Source organism: Hyperoodon ampullatus, assembly GCF_949752795.1.
Source record: "Hyperoodon ampullatus genome assembly, chromosome: 2".
Classification (NCBI taxonomy): Eukaryota; Metazoa; Chordata; class Mammalia; order Artiodactyla; family Ziphiidae; genus Hyperoodon; species Hyperoodon ampullatus.
In genome coordinates this window covers 8,555,609-8,573,298 of record NC_136915.1, presented here as the reverse complement: position 1 = coordinate 8,573,298, position 17,690 = coordinate 8,555,609, and the positions used below count along the sequence as shown (strand labels likewise).

General features: G+C 48.8%; 1 protein-coding gene across 1 annotated transcript in view; it reads left to right on the top strand.

The window, feature by feature from the left end:
- The window catches only part of MTOR (mechanistic target of rapamycin kinase), a gene marked incomplete at its 5' end in the record, with an annotated part of 118,671 nt that overhangs the window by 87,939 nt on the left and 13,042 nt on the right, over window positions 1-17,690 (top strand). Inside the window, 14 exons of the mRNA XM_079696532.1 lie at window positions 1,071-1,148; window positions 1,336-1,443; window positions 4,828-4,953; window positions 5,044-5,175; window positions 9,002-9,117; window positions 9,902-10,019; window positions 12,816-13,061; window positions 13,709-13,809; window positions 14,503-14,599; window positions 15,104-15,202; window positions 15,501-15,623; window positions 15,819-16,001; window positions 16,421-16,555; window positions 16,776-16,950. Of these exons, the coding sequence (XP_079552658.1) occupies window positions 1,071-1,148; window positions 1,336-1,443; window positions 4,828-4,953; window positions 5,044-5,175; window positions 9,002-9,117; window positions 9,902-10,019; window positions 12,816-13,061; window positions 13,709-13,809; window positions 14,503-14,599; window positions 15,104-15,202; window positions 15,501-15,623; window positions 15,819-16,001; window positions 16,421-16,555; window positions 16,776-16,950 (1,837 nt within the window). The remainder of the gene's footprint in view (window positions 1-1,070; window positions 1,149-1,335; window positions 1,444-4,827; window positions 4,954-5,043; window positions 5,176-9,001; window positions 9,118-9,901; window positions 10,020-12,815; window positions 13,062-13,708; window positions 13,810-14,502; window positions 14,600-15,103; window positions 15,203-15,500; window positions 15,624-15,818; window positions 16,002-16,420; window positions 16,556-16,775; window positions 16,951-17,690) is intronic.

The window sequence follows — 17,690 nt, the reverse complement described above, 5'->3', positions numbered from 1 at the left end:
ATGACTCCCAGCATATCAGCCAGGGCCACTTTCTGCTCTGAGAGAGGGACACGTGTTCTGGAAGTTACCATTTAGATTGCTTTTGGAGTTGGCTCCTTGGGTCATCGTTGCATCCTTTTTACCATGTTGCTTTAGCACTGCTTGTGGTAGAGAGAAACTGTTTTACCAAAGGAGAATTCAGAGAGCAGCACACCCCCTTCTGCAGCAGAAATCAGTCACGAGGTTCTTCTGGCTCTGCAGGCGTGTCACACACTGGTTACCTTCTAGGAAAGTTAGCACTTGATTTGGAAATCCTGTGCTGACTTGCAGACTAAAATAATGAGGTAATCACATCCAGCCTGTCAGGCACCCGACTGTCTTGGGTGAGGTGCTTGGGTAAATGACCTGAGTGCTACCGGACAGGGACATAGTCATATTAACCTTAAACATTCAAAACAGAAAAGCTCCACGTGCAGGGGTTTTAATTGATGAAACAGAGAAGACTCAAACTGCAGTCCTGTGGCATCCCCACCGCCCCAAGCTCTGATTTACACGAGAACTGAGACCTGGGTCATTCCCGTCACAGGCACAAAAGCTCCCATTTACATGGAGAGGATTGGCATTCTTCTGCCAATTTCAGAGGCACTCCCTCAGGAGGACAAGGTGCTTAAAAGCCAGAGACAACCAGCTGGGCCATTTGAGTGCTTGCACAGTCTGTTCTTACCAATATGCCCAACATGGAGAAGTTGAAAGAAGGTAGATCCACAAGTTGTCCTCGAGCTGCAAGAAAACAGTGGCTCTGTTTCTAAGCACGAATTTCCCTTCCTTTGTTACCCGGGATCTAAGCTGTTAAGTTTTGGCTGCCATACATTTCTGTCTTTTCTGAGAAATCAGATCGTGCTCTTCTCTAGGCTTTCAAATCTGGTAAAAGGTTTCTTCCCTCCTTCAGTGAACTTTTCTCTTCATCACTAGGATTTCAGTGAGACAGGTAACTTCTGCAGCTAGTTGGGAAGCCTGAAAATCACAGCTGTCCCTCCCCTCAGCTCCCAAGTCCACAGCTCAGTTCCAGGGCTTCTCTTTTTCTCTTCCAGTGCATCGACAAAGCCCGGGACCTGCTGGACGCCGAGTTAACTGCGATGGCAGGAGAGAGCTACAGCCGGGCGTATGGGGTGAGTGTGGACCGTCTGCATGGTGCAGGGTTGGAAGCACATTTCAGTTCTTTTTGCAGAGTGGGCTCGTGAGGACACACAGGCTGCCGAGAGCGTGCCTGTGGGACCAAAAGGAATGACTGAAATGAAGCCTGGCTTTCGGATTGTTCGCGCTGTGTTAAGTTGGAATGCGATTTGCTTCCATCAGGCCATGGTTTCTTGCCACATGCTCTCCGAGCTGGAGGAGGTCATCCAGTACAAACTTGTCCCCGAGCGCCGGGAGATCATCCGCCAGATCTGGTGGGAGAGACTGCAGGTGAGCCTGGTAGAAAGCCCCGCTTAGCCTCACAGAGGTTCTGTTTGCATTCAGAGCAGAACACCCAGAGGCTTCTCACCGAATAAGCCTCTGGCTGCGAGAGAATGGCCTCTTTTTCGGCCTCCTTTTACCCTTCTCTAGGAAGAAAAGAAAATATCTTTTTTTTTTTTTTTTTTTCTTTTTTGGCTGCACTGCACAGCTTGTGGGATCTTAGTTCCCTGACCAGAGATCGAACCCGTGCCCCCTGCAGTGGAAGCGCAGAGTCCTAACCACTGGACCACCCGGGAATTCCCAAAAGAAAATATCTTTAATAAGTGACATTATGGCCAGCCAGTTGAGAATCTTGTCCTCAAAATCAGTGGTTCTCAACTTTAGCCACACAATAGAATGACCTGGAGAGCTTTTTTTTTGCCTTTTTTTAAAAATAAATTTATTTTGTTTATTTATTTATTTATTTTTGGCTGTGTTGGGTCTTCGTTGCTGCACACGGGCTTTCTCTGTTTGCGGCGAGCAGGGGCTACTCTTCGTTGTGGTGCCCGGGCTTCTCGTTGCGGCAGCTTCTCTTGTTGCAGAGCCCGGGCTCTAGGTTCGTGGGCTTCAGTAGTCGTGGCTTGCGGGCTCTAGAGCGCAGGCTCAGTAGTTGTGGCGCACGGGCTTAGATGCTCTGCGGCACATGGCATCTTCCCGGACCAGGACTCGAACCCGTGTCCCCTGTATTGGCAGGCGGATTCTCAACCACTGCACCACCAGGGAAGCCCCCTGGAGAGCTTTTAAAAATCTGGATACTCAGACCACTTCCCAGACCAAATAAACAAAATTTCTGGGGATAGACCCAGGATCAGTATCTTTTCAGCCTTTCCAGATAATTCCAGGATGTGACTGACACTGAGAACCACTGCTCTAAATCCACCTGCTGACCACCTGCATCCAGCCCTTTTAAGTGGGGTGGCCTGGTGTGTTCAGTTACTAACCCCTGCTGTTTACAGTTCCTCAGCTCATAGTCACCCCATAATCTCTGTGCAGACTTTTTTCCACTGAAGTTTCCCCTCATCGAGAAACTTCTCCAAGTCTTCCATCAGTATTTTCGTTGTACATTCTGATCATTTTAGCTTGAGGAGCTGTCAGTTCCAGATCTGGGAGTCAGGAGTCTTAAGTGTCCTTGGAAAGGACAGTTCTCCCATTCCTTGAGTCGGGAGGAGGAGAAGTTTGTTGGCAAAGCCTTCACTGCTCCAGAAGCCACTTTTCCCCCTGCTTGTCATAATCAGCCTTCGTCAATTTTAAGCTGTTTCCTCTTGACCCAATCCACACTTAATTCCAGATTCTGTCCCCAGACAAGTTGAGGTTTGTGCTTCCAACTTTTCAGTAGGCTGTGGCAGAGCCTTTTGACTCCAAGTTGCATTCCTGTCCACGAAGTTCCAGGCACATTCCACTGGAAAGGAAAAGAGCCGGGCAAAGGATTGCCTATGAATACAGTCGTTTATGCTCTGAAATGAGCACATGCAGTTCTTTCACATGTTTTATTAGCAGTTATGAAGTGCCCAGTGAATGTTTTGATGGAAAATTGTCCATTGAACCCCAGAAAGGAATTCCACAAAGCCAGAATTTCCCACTTGACTGGTACACACCCTGGTGTTCTTAAGTGCCTGTAATGAGGTGAAGAGTTTCCAAATCAGAGATCTGATGAATCTTCTGCCATTCTAACAAGTGGGCAAAATAGAGACTTGGAAAGGGGGTAGATTAAATGAGTCTCAGAGAGAAGGGACCCGTGTTTGACTTTACCGTGTCCAAGATACCATCATCATCTTAGGCCCTCATGACTTTCCTACCTTAAGACAGGAAGATGCTTTTTGGTTTCCAGGGGCCAAGTGATTTCAGCATCTGGGAGAAACTAGCAGATGATGAGAAGTCACCAAAACAGTCACTCAGTGTACTTTTTTCTGTTTTTCTAACTTTCCAAATTACTGTTGTTACACATAACAGGACAGAAAATTGTGGTCCAAGGCCTAAGAATACAGCATTAACTTTGTGGTAGGAATTTGGCTCTTGTGGATGGCTTGCTGTCAGAACACTCAGCCAACTGCCTAGGCTGGAAGAGTGCCGTTTTGCGATCAATTAAACTGAACTCCCCAGCCAGTGGCTCCCGCGGGGCAGTTTGAGAGGTCAACCTTACTTGCATTGGGTCTTTTCTTGCCTTGGGTTCTTTATTCAGGCTCAGATTGTGTCCTGTCATGTTTAAAAGCCTGCAACCATTGTCGCTAGACTTTTAGACTTACCTCCATGGAGGACAGCTCGTTGTTTGGTTTCATGGAGCTCTCTGATGAAGTGAGAGATACCAGAAACCCATCTCCCCTGGTGTTTGTCTCTGAATCTGACTTATTCTCAGGAAGGTGGAGGAGGAGAGGCTCGCTCTATTCTCAATAGTCTTTTGATATAAAATTAGCTTAGCCCCTTTGATAATGATTAATTCACTTTGTTTCTTTTTTTTTTTTTTTTTTGCGGTACGCGGGCCTCTCACTGTTGTGGCCTCTCCCGTTGCGGAGCACAGGCTCCGGATGCGCAGGCTCAGCAGCCATGGCTCACGGGCCCAGCCGCTCCGCGGCATATGGGATCCTCCCAGACCGGGGCACGAACCCGTATCCCCTGCATCGGCAGGTGGACTCTCAACCACTGCGCCACCAGGGAGGCCCACACTTTGTTTCTTTTTAATTTAAAAGAATTTATGTGTGTGAATGAATGAGTCCCTTTCCCTTCTATGTGCAGTTTTTGATCTGAGATGAATAAAAATGTAGAGGAAAGACAAGGTCAAGATCTGAGTGCAAGTTTAGGCTCTGATAACTTCAGAAATATAAGCACCACCAACTTTCAAACAACATCAATTGAAAATTTAATTATTTCAATTTTTTTTACACTTAATTAGTTTTTTAAATTTTGAATGATACATTTTAAATGTAATTTCTTTGTCAGTGATAGGCATCTTCAACCAGAGAGACTGAAGCAAAAAATTAAACTAAAAGTACATTATTTACAATTCAGAAAAGAAATTTAAATAATCTAGTTCATTTAAGCCTCACCATGGCGCCATGAAGTTGGTACCATTTTTATCCCATTTTACAGATCAGTCACAGAGAGGTTAAGTAATTTGTCCAAAGTCACATAGGTGGTACAGTGGACAGGCCAGGATTCAGGTTCCAGAGTCCTTGCTGTACTGCTTCTCGAATTTTGAGAAGTTCCTAAGAGGCGTTTCACTCACAGTACCCTTCACTTGAGAAAGATGAAATTATAAAAATGAATCTCTCTTTTGTTTCAGGGTGGGTTTCACTGTTGCTTGTGAGGGGTTAAGTTATAGCAGAGCACGTGTCTAATCCTCGTTTCTGGACGTTCCAGGGCTGCCAGCGTATTGTGGAGGACTGGCAGAAAATCCTCATGGTGCGGTCGCTAGTGGTCAGCCCTCACGAGGACATGAGGACCTGGCTCAAGTATGCAAGCCTGTGTGGCAAGAGTGGCAGGCTGGTGAGTGTCCCCACCATGTGGGTAGGGTGGGAGTCTGAGGGGGTGCTCCTGGCCCAGTTCTGTGTATAACCCCAACCTCTTGTTTTGAAGGCTCTTGCTCATAAAACCTTAGTGCTGCTCCTGGGAGTTGATCCATCTCGGCAACTTGACCACCCTCTGCCAACAGTTCACCCCCAGGTGACCTACGCCTACATGAAAAATATGTGGAAGAGCGCTCGCAAGGTCTGTGCTAGAATCCCGCAGGAGACCACGTTTCTCCAGAATGCTCGCCTAATCTGCTTCTCACTGCCTCCTCCAGGCCCGAAAGGAAACAGCGTCCAAACCACCGTGCCAGGGAGTTCACTCCCGTCAGGAGGCTGTTTGGCCTGATTTCAAAGAGTGAATCATATTCGAGGAGATGCACGTATACCATTGATCAAACCAATGAGTGCGATCACAGTTCTATTTACTAGCAGCTAGAATATGCTAAAACATAGAAAATATTTCTGGGTTGTGTTGTTTTTCCCCCTAAGAGAAGTACCCAAAAAAGCATGTTTGTGAAAACACAGACTGAAACTTTCGTAAGACCAACTTGGTTTTTCAGACTTCTCGTCTCCTCTCCTGTCGTTAGTTTGGGATTCAAAAGCAGCAACACCCAGAGTGTGATGCTGAAACCAGTGGGGAAAGTCACCTCGAAGCCAATGTAGAATTCCTCTGACTTTATTTACAGACAGGCCCTTGGGAAATAGATGTGGCTTCTTTTTTGTTTTTATTTTTTAAAAACAATCTCCCTGGACGATGGTGATGATTAACAAAAAGTAGGCCCTGGAGGCAAAATCAGCACCTGCTTTGGCTCCCCCATCATCGTCCTTATGAACCAGAGGAGGGAGTCCCAGCTCTCCTCTCCCTGTTGTTGTCCCCACAGTGTCCCTGAGATGAGAAAGGAATGCAGAGCAGCCACTGGAGCTGTGGCTGTGGAAGATGTAATAAAATAGCAGTGGAGGCTTGGCTGAAGGTTTACTTGGGAGATCCCTGGACTGTGTCAGAAGCTGATTTCTTTTGTGGGTGCTGGATTCTGTGACTCTGAATGCCACCCAGAGTGGGAGCCACAGCCCTGCACCACGCACTGGGTCTTTGATTGGGGCATACTTCAAATATCATGGCCCAAGTGTCCTTCTCCAAATGTGCAGTTTGGGGTTTTTTCTTTTGTTGTTGTTTGAGAGGGGGTGGTTTGGTTTAGTCTCTGTGAGCCTCCCAGGCCAGAGCACTTCTGATTCAAAGCCTGACCTTCCTCCAGGCAAATGAGAAAAACAGAAGGTGCTGGATCTGAATATAGTCTGGTTTCCTTCCCATATGTAGCCTCCAAGTCTTTGAATGTCCTGCCGAAGGCAGGCAGAAGGAGTGTTTTGGCTAATATTTCAACCGAGGAGTGGCTTCTTTCAACATAGGACCACAGCCCAACTTCTCCACATATTACGGCCTTTTCTTAGGAACCCAGATTCTGGAGGGAGACCATAAAACCACATGGATTAAAGATTTAGAAATCTATTTAAAATTAGGTGCTTGAACGTCAAGCCCAGAGCTAGAGATGCCACACATCTTCGTAAGAGTTCAGGAGCTACTCCAAGAAAACTGACTACTTAAAAATAATTGTGCTATTGAACAAGTCACTTTACTTCTCTGAGCACTATGTTCTTCCTCCATAAATAAGGATTGTACTCTCTGCTTTGCCTAAGGCAGATGGAAATGGGGAAAAGCAGATCCCGTTCTGCAGGAAGACGTCAGGCAATAGGTGTATGTCCACTGTTTTTCTAGACAAGACAGTTCACAGAACCTAGAGACAGGCTGGTTCCTTCTGTGAAATTTCACTAAGCCGAGAACATAGTTCTTGCCCACAAACCACACAGGCAGTCAAGAGCCAGAATAGTCTGCCCAGCTTACACTCTGGGCCTGAGAGAAACCCCTTCCTCCAAGTGAGCGGTCCATCATCTGTAAGAGAGAAAGAATCATTTTTCCCCCTCCTCACTTCCTGGGGATGGAGAAAAGAAGGAGTTTTTTTGCTTGTTTTTTAATTTATTTTTTAATTTATTTATTTTTGTCTTCATTGGGTTTTCGTTGCTGCTAGTTGTGGCTCACAGGCTCTAGAGCGCAGGCTCAGTAGTTGTGGCACACAGGCATAGTTGCTCTGCAGCATGTGGGATCTTCCCGGGCCAGGGCTCAAACCCGTGTTCCCCTGCATTGGCAGGCAGATTCTTAACCACTGCGCCACCAGGGAAGCCCAAGAAGGAGTTTTTGATAGAACATTTTCAATTCCTTGGAAATAAGATGCCTCCGTGCCACAGAGTAGAAAGATACTAGAGTCTCCCATGCTGGGTAAACTGACTAAACCTAACATTGGGCTTCAAATCCAAACTAATACTCAGCCTTCCCAGTTTGGGCAGTTTTTGTTTTGTTCTTGTGGAGTCTCCTGAAGAGAATTTAAACTCTCTCTGGACAGTCAGTGACACGTAACCTGTGGGCTCTGAAAAGCACCTGGCATCCGAGTTCCTAGTTCATTTCTTACCTGCTCGATGTACACACTAACCACCATGAGTTATCTTCCACCTTTTTCATGAGGGATCATTTAAGGACTCCCTCCCAATTCTTTTTTTCTCTTCCTAATCAGATTTAAGTCTAGCCAGTGTAGTTCCCATAGAAGAAAAACTAAAGGAACGCTTATCACTTCCCAGGTGTGAGATGCTAATATAGCTCATTTTTCAAAGCCACTGGTGAGGAGTGGAAGTCTGAAGACAGATGTCTGAGGGAGACAGGTGTCTTGGTAATTGTTAGAACATCTGTGTGTCTGTCCTGCCCTCGTGCGTGGATTAGCTGCCTGGTAAATCATTGTCACGTCATTCTGCCTCTGGGTTAAGCCCTCTCGGTGCCAATTAATTAATTAATTAATTCCTTATATATTAAAAGTATCTGAGGTTGGTCCTGACCCCCAAGCCAGGGAGTTTCAATTTTCCTTCAGGACCATCATTACTGACATGTTTCTATTCAAAAAAAGAAAAAAAGACTCTTACATGATTTACAGTAAGGAAATCATTCTGACATTTATTTGAAGTGTTGGGGTTTTTTCTCTCCTTTTCTGTAGCAAAGAACACATATTCTCTTTTTCACATTTATCACAATGCTGGTATGTGTGGACACGGCAGGCTGATACAAATGGCTTGTAACTGACTCTCAGATCTCTGACTCTGTCTCTGCTCTTCCCTAGTTCCACTATCTGTTACTAACCCAGATGCCTTCTGCTCACTTTGTATAAAATCACATAGTGTAAAGAGACGTAACTGCTGGAGGACGCTCTGCAGATTTTGCTCCTAAGCCACCCTATTCAACTAAATGTTTGCTTGGGTAGTGTCCCCCCCATGCCACTTGGATGTATGAGGGGCCTCACCCCATCTCTCTGTTCTATTTGGGTACTGAGGGTTCTGTCAGATTTTTAAAAATATTTTATTGAAATATAGTTGATTTACAATGTTGTATTTCTGCTGTACAGCAAAGTGATTCAGTTATATATACATTCTTTTTCATATTCTTTTCCATTATGGTTTATCACGGGATGTATCACATTTTTTTAAACTGTAATTTTTGCTATGCTAGTGTCCAAGGTACCACAGTGTTTTAAACACATGCTAAAGTTTTACTAGCCTGAAACAATTCCCCATAAGCCTGATTTCCCCCAGGGCAATATATTGATAGTGAAGTAAGCAGTGGTTTGAGATTACTTCATATGAATTGTTTTTTGGGGTAGTCAGGCGAGTAGTTTTTCTAAGGCTTATTAAGACTTGTAATTACAGTTGGCCAAGGAGAGCTAAGACTTGAATTGAAAAAATGTGAATCTTCTTGAAAAGCCCAGCCATCTCTCAGCATCACGCCCCGGTCCTCCATCCTACGGGGTCCTCACCCAGTGTTCTAGGGTGTTCCGTTGGGAGAGGGGTGGCTCAGGTGCCTGTGAACCGCAGTGCCTGTCTCCTGAGGTTGGGCCCAGTACCAAGTGGTTCCCTGTGCCTTTGTCCTGCTACAGATCGATGCCTTCCAGCACATGCAGCACTTTGTTCAGACCGTGCAGCAGCAAGCCCAGCGCGCCGGCGCCGCTGAGGACCAGCAGCACAAGCAGGAGCTGCACAAGCTCATGGCCCGGTGAGCTCCCCACGGCTGGCCCGCCGTGCGCAGCCCTGTCCCGCCGGAGGCCGCTGCTGCGAGGGCGCGCTCAGGGCTCCCGGAGCAGCCGGCTGCTGACGTCTCTCGCACCTTCTCCAGTAGGGGTCCCAGGCAGCCGTCGAATCACGCTAGTCCAAAATCTCTGCCACTTACTCTCCCAGGATCCAGCAGCCCAGGAGCACCTGTGTGCTGTTCTCCTGGTGTCTGGCTTTAGAGTGTGATGCGCTGCTAATTTGCTGTGTGACTTTAGATAAGTTACTTAACCTCTCTGTGACTCGGTTTCCTCGTTATATAAAAAGTGGATAGTGAGAGTTCCTTTTTCCTAGGGTGGAATGAAATGGTGTGAGGATTAATAGGAAGAATACATCAAGCCTTTAGCACAGAACCTGGAATAGCTTAGCAATCAGTAAAAGGAAAAAGTAAGGGAGAAGCTATATAGCAATCAAAAGAGAAATTGCTCTCAACAGCTACCACCCACCATAATGAATTTGGGGGAGACAGGTCCATTCAGACCTCCATGTGCCACGTACCTGGTTTATGGACAGGGCAAGAAGAAGAGACCATCCCTTAAAAAAACTGATCCCCAAACCCTGTCTTTTCCTTCCACGTGGCTAAGAATTATGATGGTTCCCTCATGTTGCTTCCTGAGAGGAGGAATAAATATCAGGGAGGCTTTTGTGCTCCTGCGACGTAATTCATTGTTCTCCTTGGAAGGGCTCTTCTGAGGAGGGGGCAACCTGGGGTCTCGTTTCTCTGTTTTCAGATGTTTCCTGAAACTCGGGGAGTGGCAGCTGAACCTGCAGGGCATCAACGAGAGCACGATCCCCAAAGTGCTGCAGTATTATAGCGCCGCCACGGAGCACGACCGCAGCTGGTACAAGGTAACCAGAGACGGGGACCTCCCACTGCCTCCTCCAGATGCCTGCCTGTGCACCCCAGTGGCTCGTGCTTTACAGCAAGGCCTTGGTGGCCTGGTCTGATACCACGAATTGGCTTCTTTGAGTGCTGGGAGCCAGTTTGTTAGAGGCCCTTTCCACGTCTAATTGATAGATTCTTTGACTTGAAAAAGACTTATTATACCGTGAGTGTGTGTGTGGCTCTGGGGATGCTGTTGTCTTACAGACTCTTAGCGGCTTGTTTTCCTAGAGCATCTGGACACATGGTTAGTCTCTGGAACTTGTATCTTCCCTTGGGTCATCTGTTCCTTCCAGCTTCTTTCTGATTCACATCCCTGTCTGCTCCTCATCTAAGAACTGAACTTTCTGTTTTTATTGGAAAGCTCCGGGTAACATCCTGTTATATCATAGGAAATTTTTCAGGAAGATAAACAGAATTAGAAAATGTATAAAAGATGTGATTGACTGGGACAGGACTGAGTCTTGGGCATGTACGTCTTTGGTGAGAGCACACATTCTCATGTTTTTCTTTCTTTTCTGAGGGGCCTCCTGGTAAGAGCTACGTGGTGTGGCAGGTGTCCTCCATTTCTCTCTGGTGTCTCCTTAACCGGCTGATACTGTGTGAATTAATCCCTCTGGGATCCAAACCTGCATCTGGAGACCACAGAAACATCTACAACGAAATTCTTAACTCTGCTTTAAGCATGCTTCAGTCTGATCTGAAAAATGCTCATTTTGTGGAAGCAGCAGTGATCATTCTCTCTAGGACAGCTTCAGTCTGAGGCTGGAAGAATGTGGCCAGTGAACCCCTGGTTAGTTGGAACCTTACTGATTAGAACTGTGTCCTGACCAGATTGCTTTTCTTCATTCAGCTTTTCAGAAAGAAACAAATCACAAGTAAAAAACTGGCTCCAGGACTTTCAGTTTTATTTTTTTCCTAGCATGGGCCCTTTTGGGTCTATACTGTCTTGTACCATCAGTTGTGTATGTTAGTCCTATGCGCGTGCGGGACTCTTTCTGTCTTGTTCAGCGGGACCCCCAGCTCACAGTACATATATAAGAGGTACTTGTCGAATAAACAAAAGTATGGGAAAACTGAACCTGGGTCATTGTAGGATTCTTATTCATCAAATAGAGGTTGATTATGATCAGTCTACTCTGCTTAGCTGCGGAAATGGACACTTCCATGTTAAAGAAAGGTTTTTAGCAAGGGATGCAAAGGAATTTACTGATTACCCAGAAAGTCCAACTATGAGTAGATTTTTTTTTGGCTGTGATGGGTGTTCGTTGCTGTACGCAGGCTTTCTCTAGTTGCAGTGAGCGGGGGCCACTCTTTGTTGCGGTGCGCGGGCTTCTCATTGCAGTGGCTTCTCTTGTTGCGGAGCACAGGCTCTAGAGCACAGGCTCAGTAGTTGTGGCTCACGGACTCAGTAGTTGTGGCTCGCAGGCTCAGTAGTTGTGGCTCGCGGACTCCGTAGTTGTGGCTCGTGGGCTCTAGAGCGCAGGCTCAGTAGTTGTGGCTCGCGGACTCAGTAGTTGTGGCTCCCGGGCTCTAGAGCACAGGCTCAGTAGTTGTGGCACACGGGTTTAGCTGCTCCGCGGCATGTGGGATCTTTCCCGACCAGGGCTCAAACCCGTGTCCCCTGCACTGGCAGAGTATTCTTAACCACTGCGCCACCAGGGAAGCCCAATGAGTGGATTATTTAATGTCCTCCTATCACTGCAAACTTACCAGGTCCCAAATCAAACTCTCCCTCATGCTCTGTACCCCAGGCAATGCTATTCCATAGCGTCACTGCAGCTCAAAGCGTCAGAGGTGTGAATGGTTAGCACCAGAGGCTTCTTCGGGCAAGCAGTCGCTGAGCACTGGCTCTCTGACAGGCCCCGAGCCAGGTGCGAGGGACGAACGATAACCAAGAGTCACCCTCCGTGGTGGTCCTGTGCTCTCAGTGTGTCCCCTTCCCCACTGTCCTCTGGCCTGGTTAAGACCTTCACCCTCACCCCCTGAACCTCTGCCCTCTTAAATCTGTTTTATACCTGCTGCCAAAGGAATGTTTGAAGCCCAGCTTTTAACTCAGCTTTAAAAACTCCATTTCCTACAGAATGAGATGGGACGCCCTTGGTCTCACATGCCGGCCGCTCCGCGGTCTGAGCCCGCCGCCTTGCTGGGCTCCCCCTCGCTGCTCTCCTGCGTGTGCCCTAAGCTTCAGTCACATCTGTCTGCTTCTTTCCTGTGAACTGTGCCGTGCTTGCCCAGCCTGCATCTCTGTCCCTGTTCCTCCTCTGCCAGGACGCCCTCCCTGTCGCCCTCTTGTGCCGTCCTTGCCCATCTAAGGCTGCTCAAGACCCACCGCAGTCTCTCCTCTGACGCCTTGCCCGCCCGTCCCTGGCATTCCCGTTGTCTGTCTCTCGTTGCCCCGGTTGTGTTCTGCCTGTTTTTAGGTTTTTGAGTAACCTACCCTACTAGATTAGCAGGTCCCTGAGGCAAGGCCCATAGCTTGTTCCTCCTCACGTGCCCCCCACCCCGCCCACGGCACTCACCACAGCCCCCGATACAGCAGATGCACCCCAAAATGAATGAATCGCGTTGGATTTAGTAAAATGCCCCATTCCCCAGTGTTCCATGAAGTGAGGATTTGCTCTACTGACCACTGAGAAGAAAGGGTGGCCCGCACTCTTCCTCAGCTGTGGCCTCACGCCCCTCAAGGCCCTTGATGCCTGAGCTTCCTGCCCCTGCTGCTGTCACAGCCCTGATGTCTGTCCTCTTGTCCCCGCCCGCAGGCCTGGCACGCGTGGGCTGTGATGAACTTCGAGGCTGTGCTCCACTACAAACATCAGAACCAAGCCCGTGATGAGAAGAAGAAACTGCGTCATGCCAGCGGGGCCAACATCACCAACGTGGCCACTGCCGCCACCACGGCGGCCACGGCCACTGCCACCAGCACCGAGGGTAGTAACAGCGAGAGCGAGGCTGAGAGCACTGAGAACAGCCCTACCCCGTCTCCTCTGCAGAAGAAGGTCACTGAGGTACCCTTCCTTCCTCCCCCATCAAGGACTGACCCAGGCACCAGGCGCTCTGAGGGACGGAGGCTGATAGGAGCCTGAGGCCCTACTCGGAAGCTCTGGTTGAAGCCAGAAAACGTGGTTTGCCATCGGCATTGTTTGAGACAGTCCTTTTGTTTATATGTTTGGGTTTGGGGAACTGACGTAGCGCTGAAGAATGAGGTCCTCGTCATGCTTCCCATGTGACTGAGCTCATTCTCCTAATGCTCTGCACCGGTGTGAAGGCAGCCTGCACATCTTCGGGCCCACTCTGAGCACAGAGCCCAGCAGAGTCCATCCCCTGTCTTTTTCTCTCCCCTGAGGCTGTCGGTTCAGGGCCTGGGGCAGCTGACCAGCCCAGAGATCAGCATGTTCAGGGCCTTGGCCCCACCTCCTCTGCCACCCTGTTCAGGAAGCCACTGTTAGCCCAAGATAGTAACAGTGACGGCACCATTGCCATTACTGAGTGCTTGCTCTGTGCCAGGTGCTGATCTAAAGGCTTTCTGTGTATTAGCTGATTTAATCCTCATAACCACTCTTTGAAGTGGATACTATTTAGTATGCTGTTATGCCCATTTTACAGGTGAGAAAGCTGAGGCAAGAGTGTCACTAACATACGTGTGTTCCAACAGGATTTGTCCAAAACCCTCTTGATGTACACCGTCCCTGCTGTCCAGGGCTTCTTCCGATCCATCTCTTTGTCACGAGGCAACAACCTCCAGGACACGCTCAGGTATCAGGGAAAGGAAGGGAAGCCCTGGTGGGCCATGTGGATGGCAGGTCACAGAAGTCACACATAAAGTCCTCTTTCCCTACCCACCCCGATGAGCACGTCCCAGAGTCGCAGCTGACCAGGCCCCACCTGTGCAGGTGAAATCTGCAAAGAGGAGGGAGCAGTGGCCCAAGGACTGCCCGTGTGTGGCTTGTTATGTGGGAAGGAGAAACGCAGCTGTTTCTCACAATATCGCTGAAATTCCTTCAGCTTTTGGAGGCAACTCTGAGAGGCCTAAACAAATGGCACAGGCCAGCCAGTCCAGAGGCTGTAGGTGACCAGCCCTCCTGCGTTTGGGGGTCTCCACCGGCTAAGTGCCAGGTTTCCAAGTTGCTGCTGTGCTACAGGCAACTCTTTCTGCACGTGCAAAGCTTATCCATGGGCTCGTCTGTTCGAGTTATGAGCTGATGCCATGGTGACCCCTCTGTGTTACCTGGAATGAAATAATCATTCACTTGGAATGATCTTCCTGTGTTTGGCCGAGCACCGCTGGCCATCCCCACCCACCCACTCCCAAGCAGTCCCAAGACCAAACACATTGGAGAGCCACTGATATGGAATTCTGCCAGTTCTCTTCCCAAGAGTCTTGAAGATGAAAAAACAGACAAAAGCTGGTAAATTAAATTTTCTATGACTTTCATTTTTCTTTTCCAGAGTCCTCACCTTATGGTTTGATTATGGTCACTGGCCAGATGTAAACGAAGCCTTAGTGGAAGGGGTGAAAGCGATCCAGATTGACACTTGGTTACAGGTGAGGACACTTGGTTACGGGTGAGGACACTTGGTTACAGGTGAGGATACTTGGTTATAGGTGAGGCTGCTTGGTTACAGGTGAGGACAATTGGTCATGGGTAAGGCTACTTGGTTACAGGAGAGGGTACTTGGCTACAGGTTGGGATACTTGGTTACAGGTGAGGTACTTGGTTACAGGTGGGGACACTTGGTTACAGGTGGGGACACTTGGTTACAGATGGGGATGGGTCAGATCTTGCTCCTCGTCTGCCTCCTCTTAGAATCATACACTGTTGAGAATAGCAAGGAAGCATGTGCTGTACGGTGGTGAGGAAGTAGGGATCGACCCCAAGGTCAAGACTCCATATTTTCTTCAGTTCCTTTTAGAGAACTGAAGAGAATGAACCATTTCCAAGCCCAACAGCATCCAACAAACAAGTCATAAGAGCTGTTCGTGGCTCAGAAGAATAACCGGAGTTGTTTCCACGTCTCATGCTGCACACTGTGTCTTTCTGAATATCAGGTTATACCTCAGCTGATTGCGAGAATTGATACGCCGAGGCCCTTGGTGGGACGTCTCATTCACCAGCTTCTCACAGACATTGGTCGGTACCACCCCCAGGTACGTGGAGACCCGGGGCAGTTTCTCATCTAACTGCTGACCTTCTGATTTGGTGGTCAGCTTTTCCTAAATCTGCTCTAGAGATGCGAGTGCCACTGGGAGCTAAGCGTCCTCTCCTGCCCCCGGGAGGGCCTGCCCAGCTGGCAGGCTCTGGGACTCAGGGGCCTTCCAGGAAAGAAAGAACCCCCGCCAAGATCATATAGCCCCTGCCTGGTAGACTCAGACGAGTGTCGGTATCATATTCTTGTCATCCTCCTTTCACACGAGTTTGCAAATGTTCCTTCTGTATTTGCTTCAGGCCCTCATCTACCCGCTGACGGTGGCTTCTAAGTCTACCACCACGGCCCGTCACAACGCGGCCAACAAGATTCTGAAGAACATGTGCGAGCACAGTAACACCTTGGTGCAACAGGCCATGATGGTGAGTCAGGGCCGGGGCAGATTTCACGGCCTCTGGTCACCGAGCAGACATCTTGAGTGAGATTGTCTTTCTTCCTCATGACAGGGCTGCGTACTCCCTCTGGCTGCCAGATAGAGTACCTTCTGTTTCTCCGAGACAGGCCTTCCTGAGCTTAGCTTATCCTTGGTGCTTCCCTCCTTCCCCTTTCTGATCCAGGTGAGTGAGGAGCTGATCCGAGTGGCCATTCTCTGGCATGAGATGTGGCACGAAGGCCTGGAAGAGGCCTCTCGCTTGTACTTTGGGGAGAGGAACGTGAAAGGCATGTTCGAGGTGCTGGAGCCCCTGCATGCTATGATGGAGCGGGGACCCCAGACTCTGAAGGAAACATCCTTTAACCAGGTATGGGATGAAAAAGCGTCAACTGACGGGACTCCAGAGCCTTTTGCAGACGCCTTTCCCTCTAACCTCTTTACTGACTTGAAGAAAATGTATTCTGATGGAGGGAGGTCATAGGATATAAAACACCATAAATTTGTCATTAAGTTACAAGAGCCCTCCTGAAACTTTAATTGGAAAACTATGGGATTCCTCACGAGGCCATCTCATCTCTCTTCCAAACTTACTTTACCTGAGGAGCCATCCTGAGGTTGGGACTTTGGGGCTGGAATACTGCCGAGCTTCCCTGCTGAGCGATCCAGGCCAGTGCCTTCAGGCCGGGGTGCACTCCCAAGGAGTTCTGCTGTCTGCTTGGGGACTCAGCCTTGTGGCTTAGTCAACACAAATGACAACTTGCAAATTTCCCCTGCATTCCCTCTCAGGCGTATGGTCGAGATTTAATGGAGGCCCAAGAGTGGTGCAGGAAGTACATGAAATCAGGGAATGTCAAGGACCTCACCCAAGCCTGGGACCTCTATTACCACGTGTTCAGACGAATCTCAAAGCAGCTGCCTCAGGTAGGATCTTGAGGCTCCAGCAGGGTTAACGGTCATTATAGTCCTTTCTGTTTTATTGTCTGTGAACATTCTAACACTAACCCCCCCAGCACCTGGTTCCACTTCTACCTGCAGACTTTGGGACAAGTCATCGCTACTAGCAACCCATTGAAAAATACTTAAATGGCATTTAAATTCCTCCCTGAGGCAGAAAACTAAACCCTGTGGTAATTATTCACAGCTCACATCCTTAGAGCTGCAATACGTGTCCCCAAAACTTCTGATGTGCCGGGACCTGGAACTGGCTGTGCCGGGAACATACGACCCCAACCAGCCGATCATTCGCATTCAGTCCATTGCACCATCTCTACAAGTCATCACATCCAAGCAGAGGCCCCGGAAGTTGACGCTTATGGGTAAGGACCGTCGTGCGGACCCGAGACTCGGGTAAGGACCCAAGTCTCCCTCTCACCGTGGTGGACCCCTCCCCTCTCCTGAAACGACTGCTTGCTGTCCACACGGCTAATCTTTCTCCCGTTTATTGAGAGCTGAGTAGGGAAAAGTGAGTTTCTCCTTACTGTCTCCTCCCTGGGACCCCTCGTTGATTCATACAGCTGGGCTCACTTAAGTGAAGCATAACACTGCCCCCCACCGTCCCCCCCACCCAGAACAGGTGGAAGGGAGCTGTGAAGGTCTGCGATGTGGAGGATGGGTGGGAGGGCAGCTGTCAGGGAGCTGTTGAGGCAAGAAGGAGGCCCCGGATGCAAGCACGGCAGGTGACAGGCCACGTCGAAGGAAGGGCACCGGCCTTGAGTGTCCCTGTTTACCCTCACATTCTCTCCTTGTGGGAAATGCTGTGTAAAGTGAACAGACTGAACTAGAAATCAGTTCCAACAGTGAGGTTTGTTCCCTGGGGGTGTGGTTTCGGGAGGCCTGAGTGCTGTGCCGGCACTCTCAGCTCTCCTGCCTTTAACAGTGCTCGTGGTTTTTAAGCAGTGATTGTTCACCGTCAGCAGCGAATGGTGGCCCACGGGTTATTGTCTCTCCGTGGCTGGCCTTTTCTAATACTAAAACACGTGTTGGTCAGCTTTCAGCAGCGTCTAACTAAAGAGACTTTACCGAAGGACTGTTTCCGGAGGTGTGGCTGAGTTAAGAG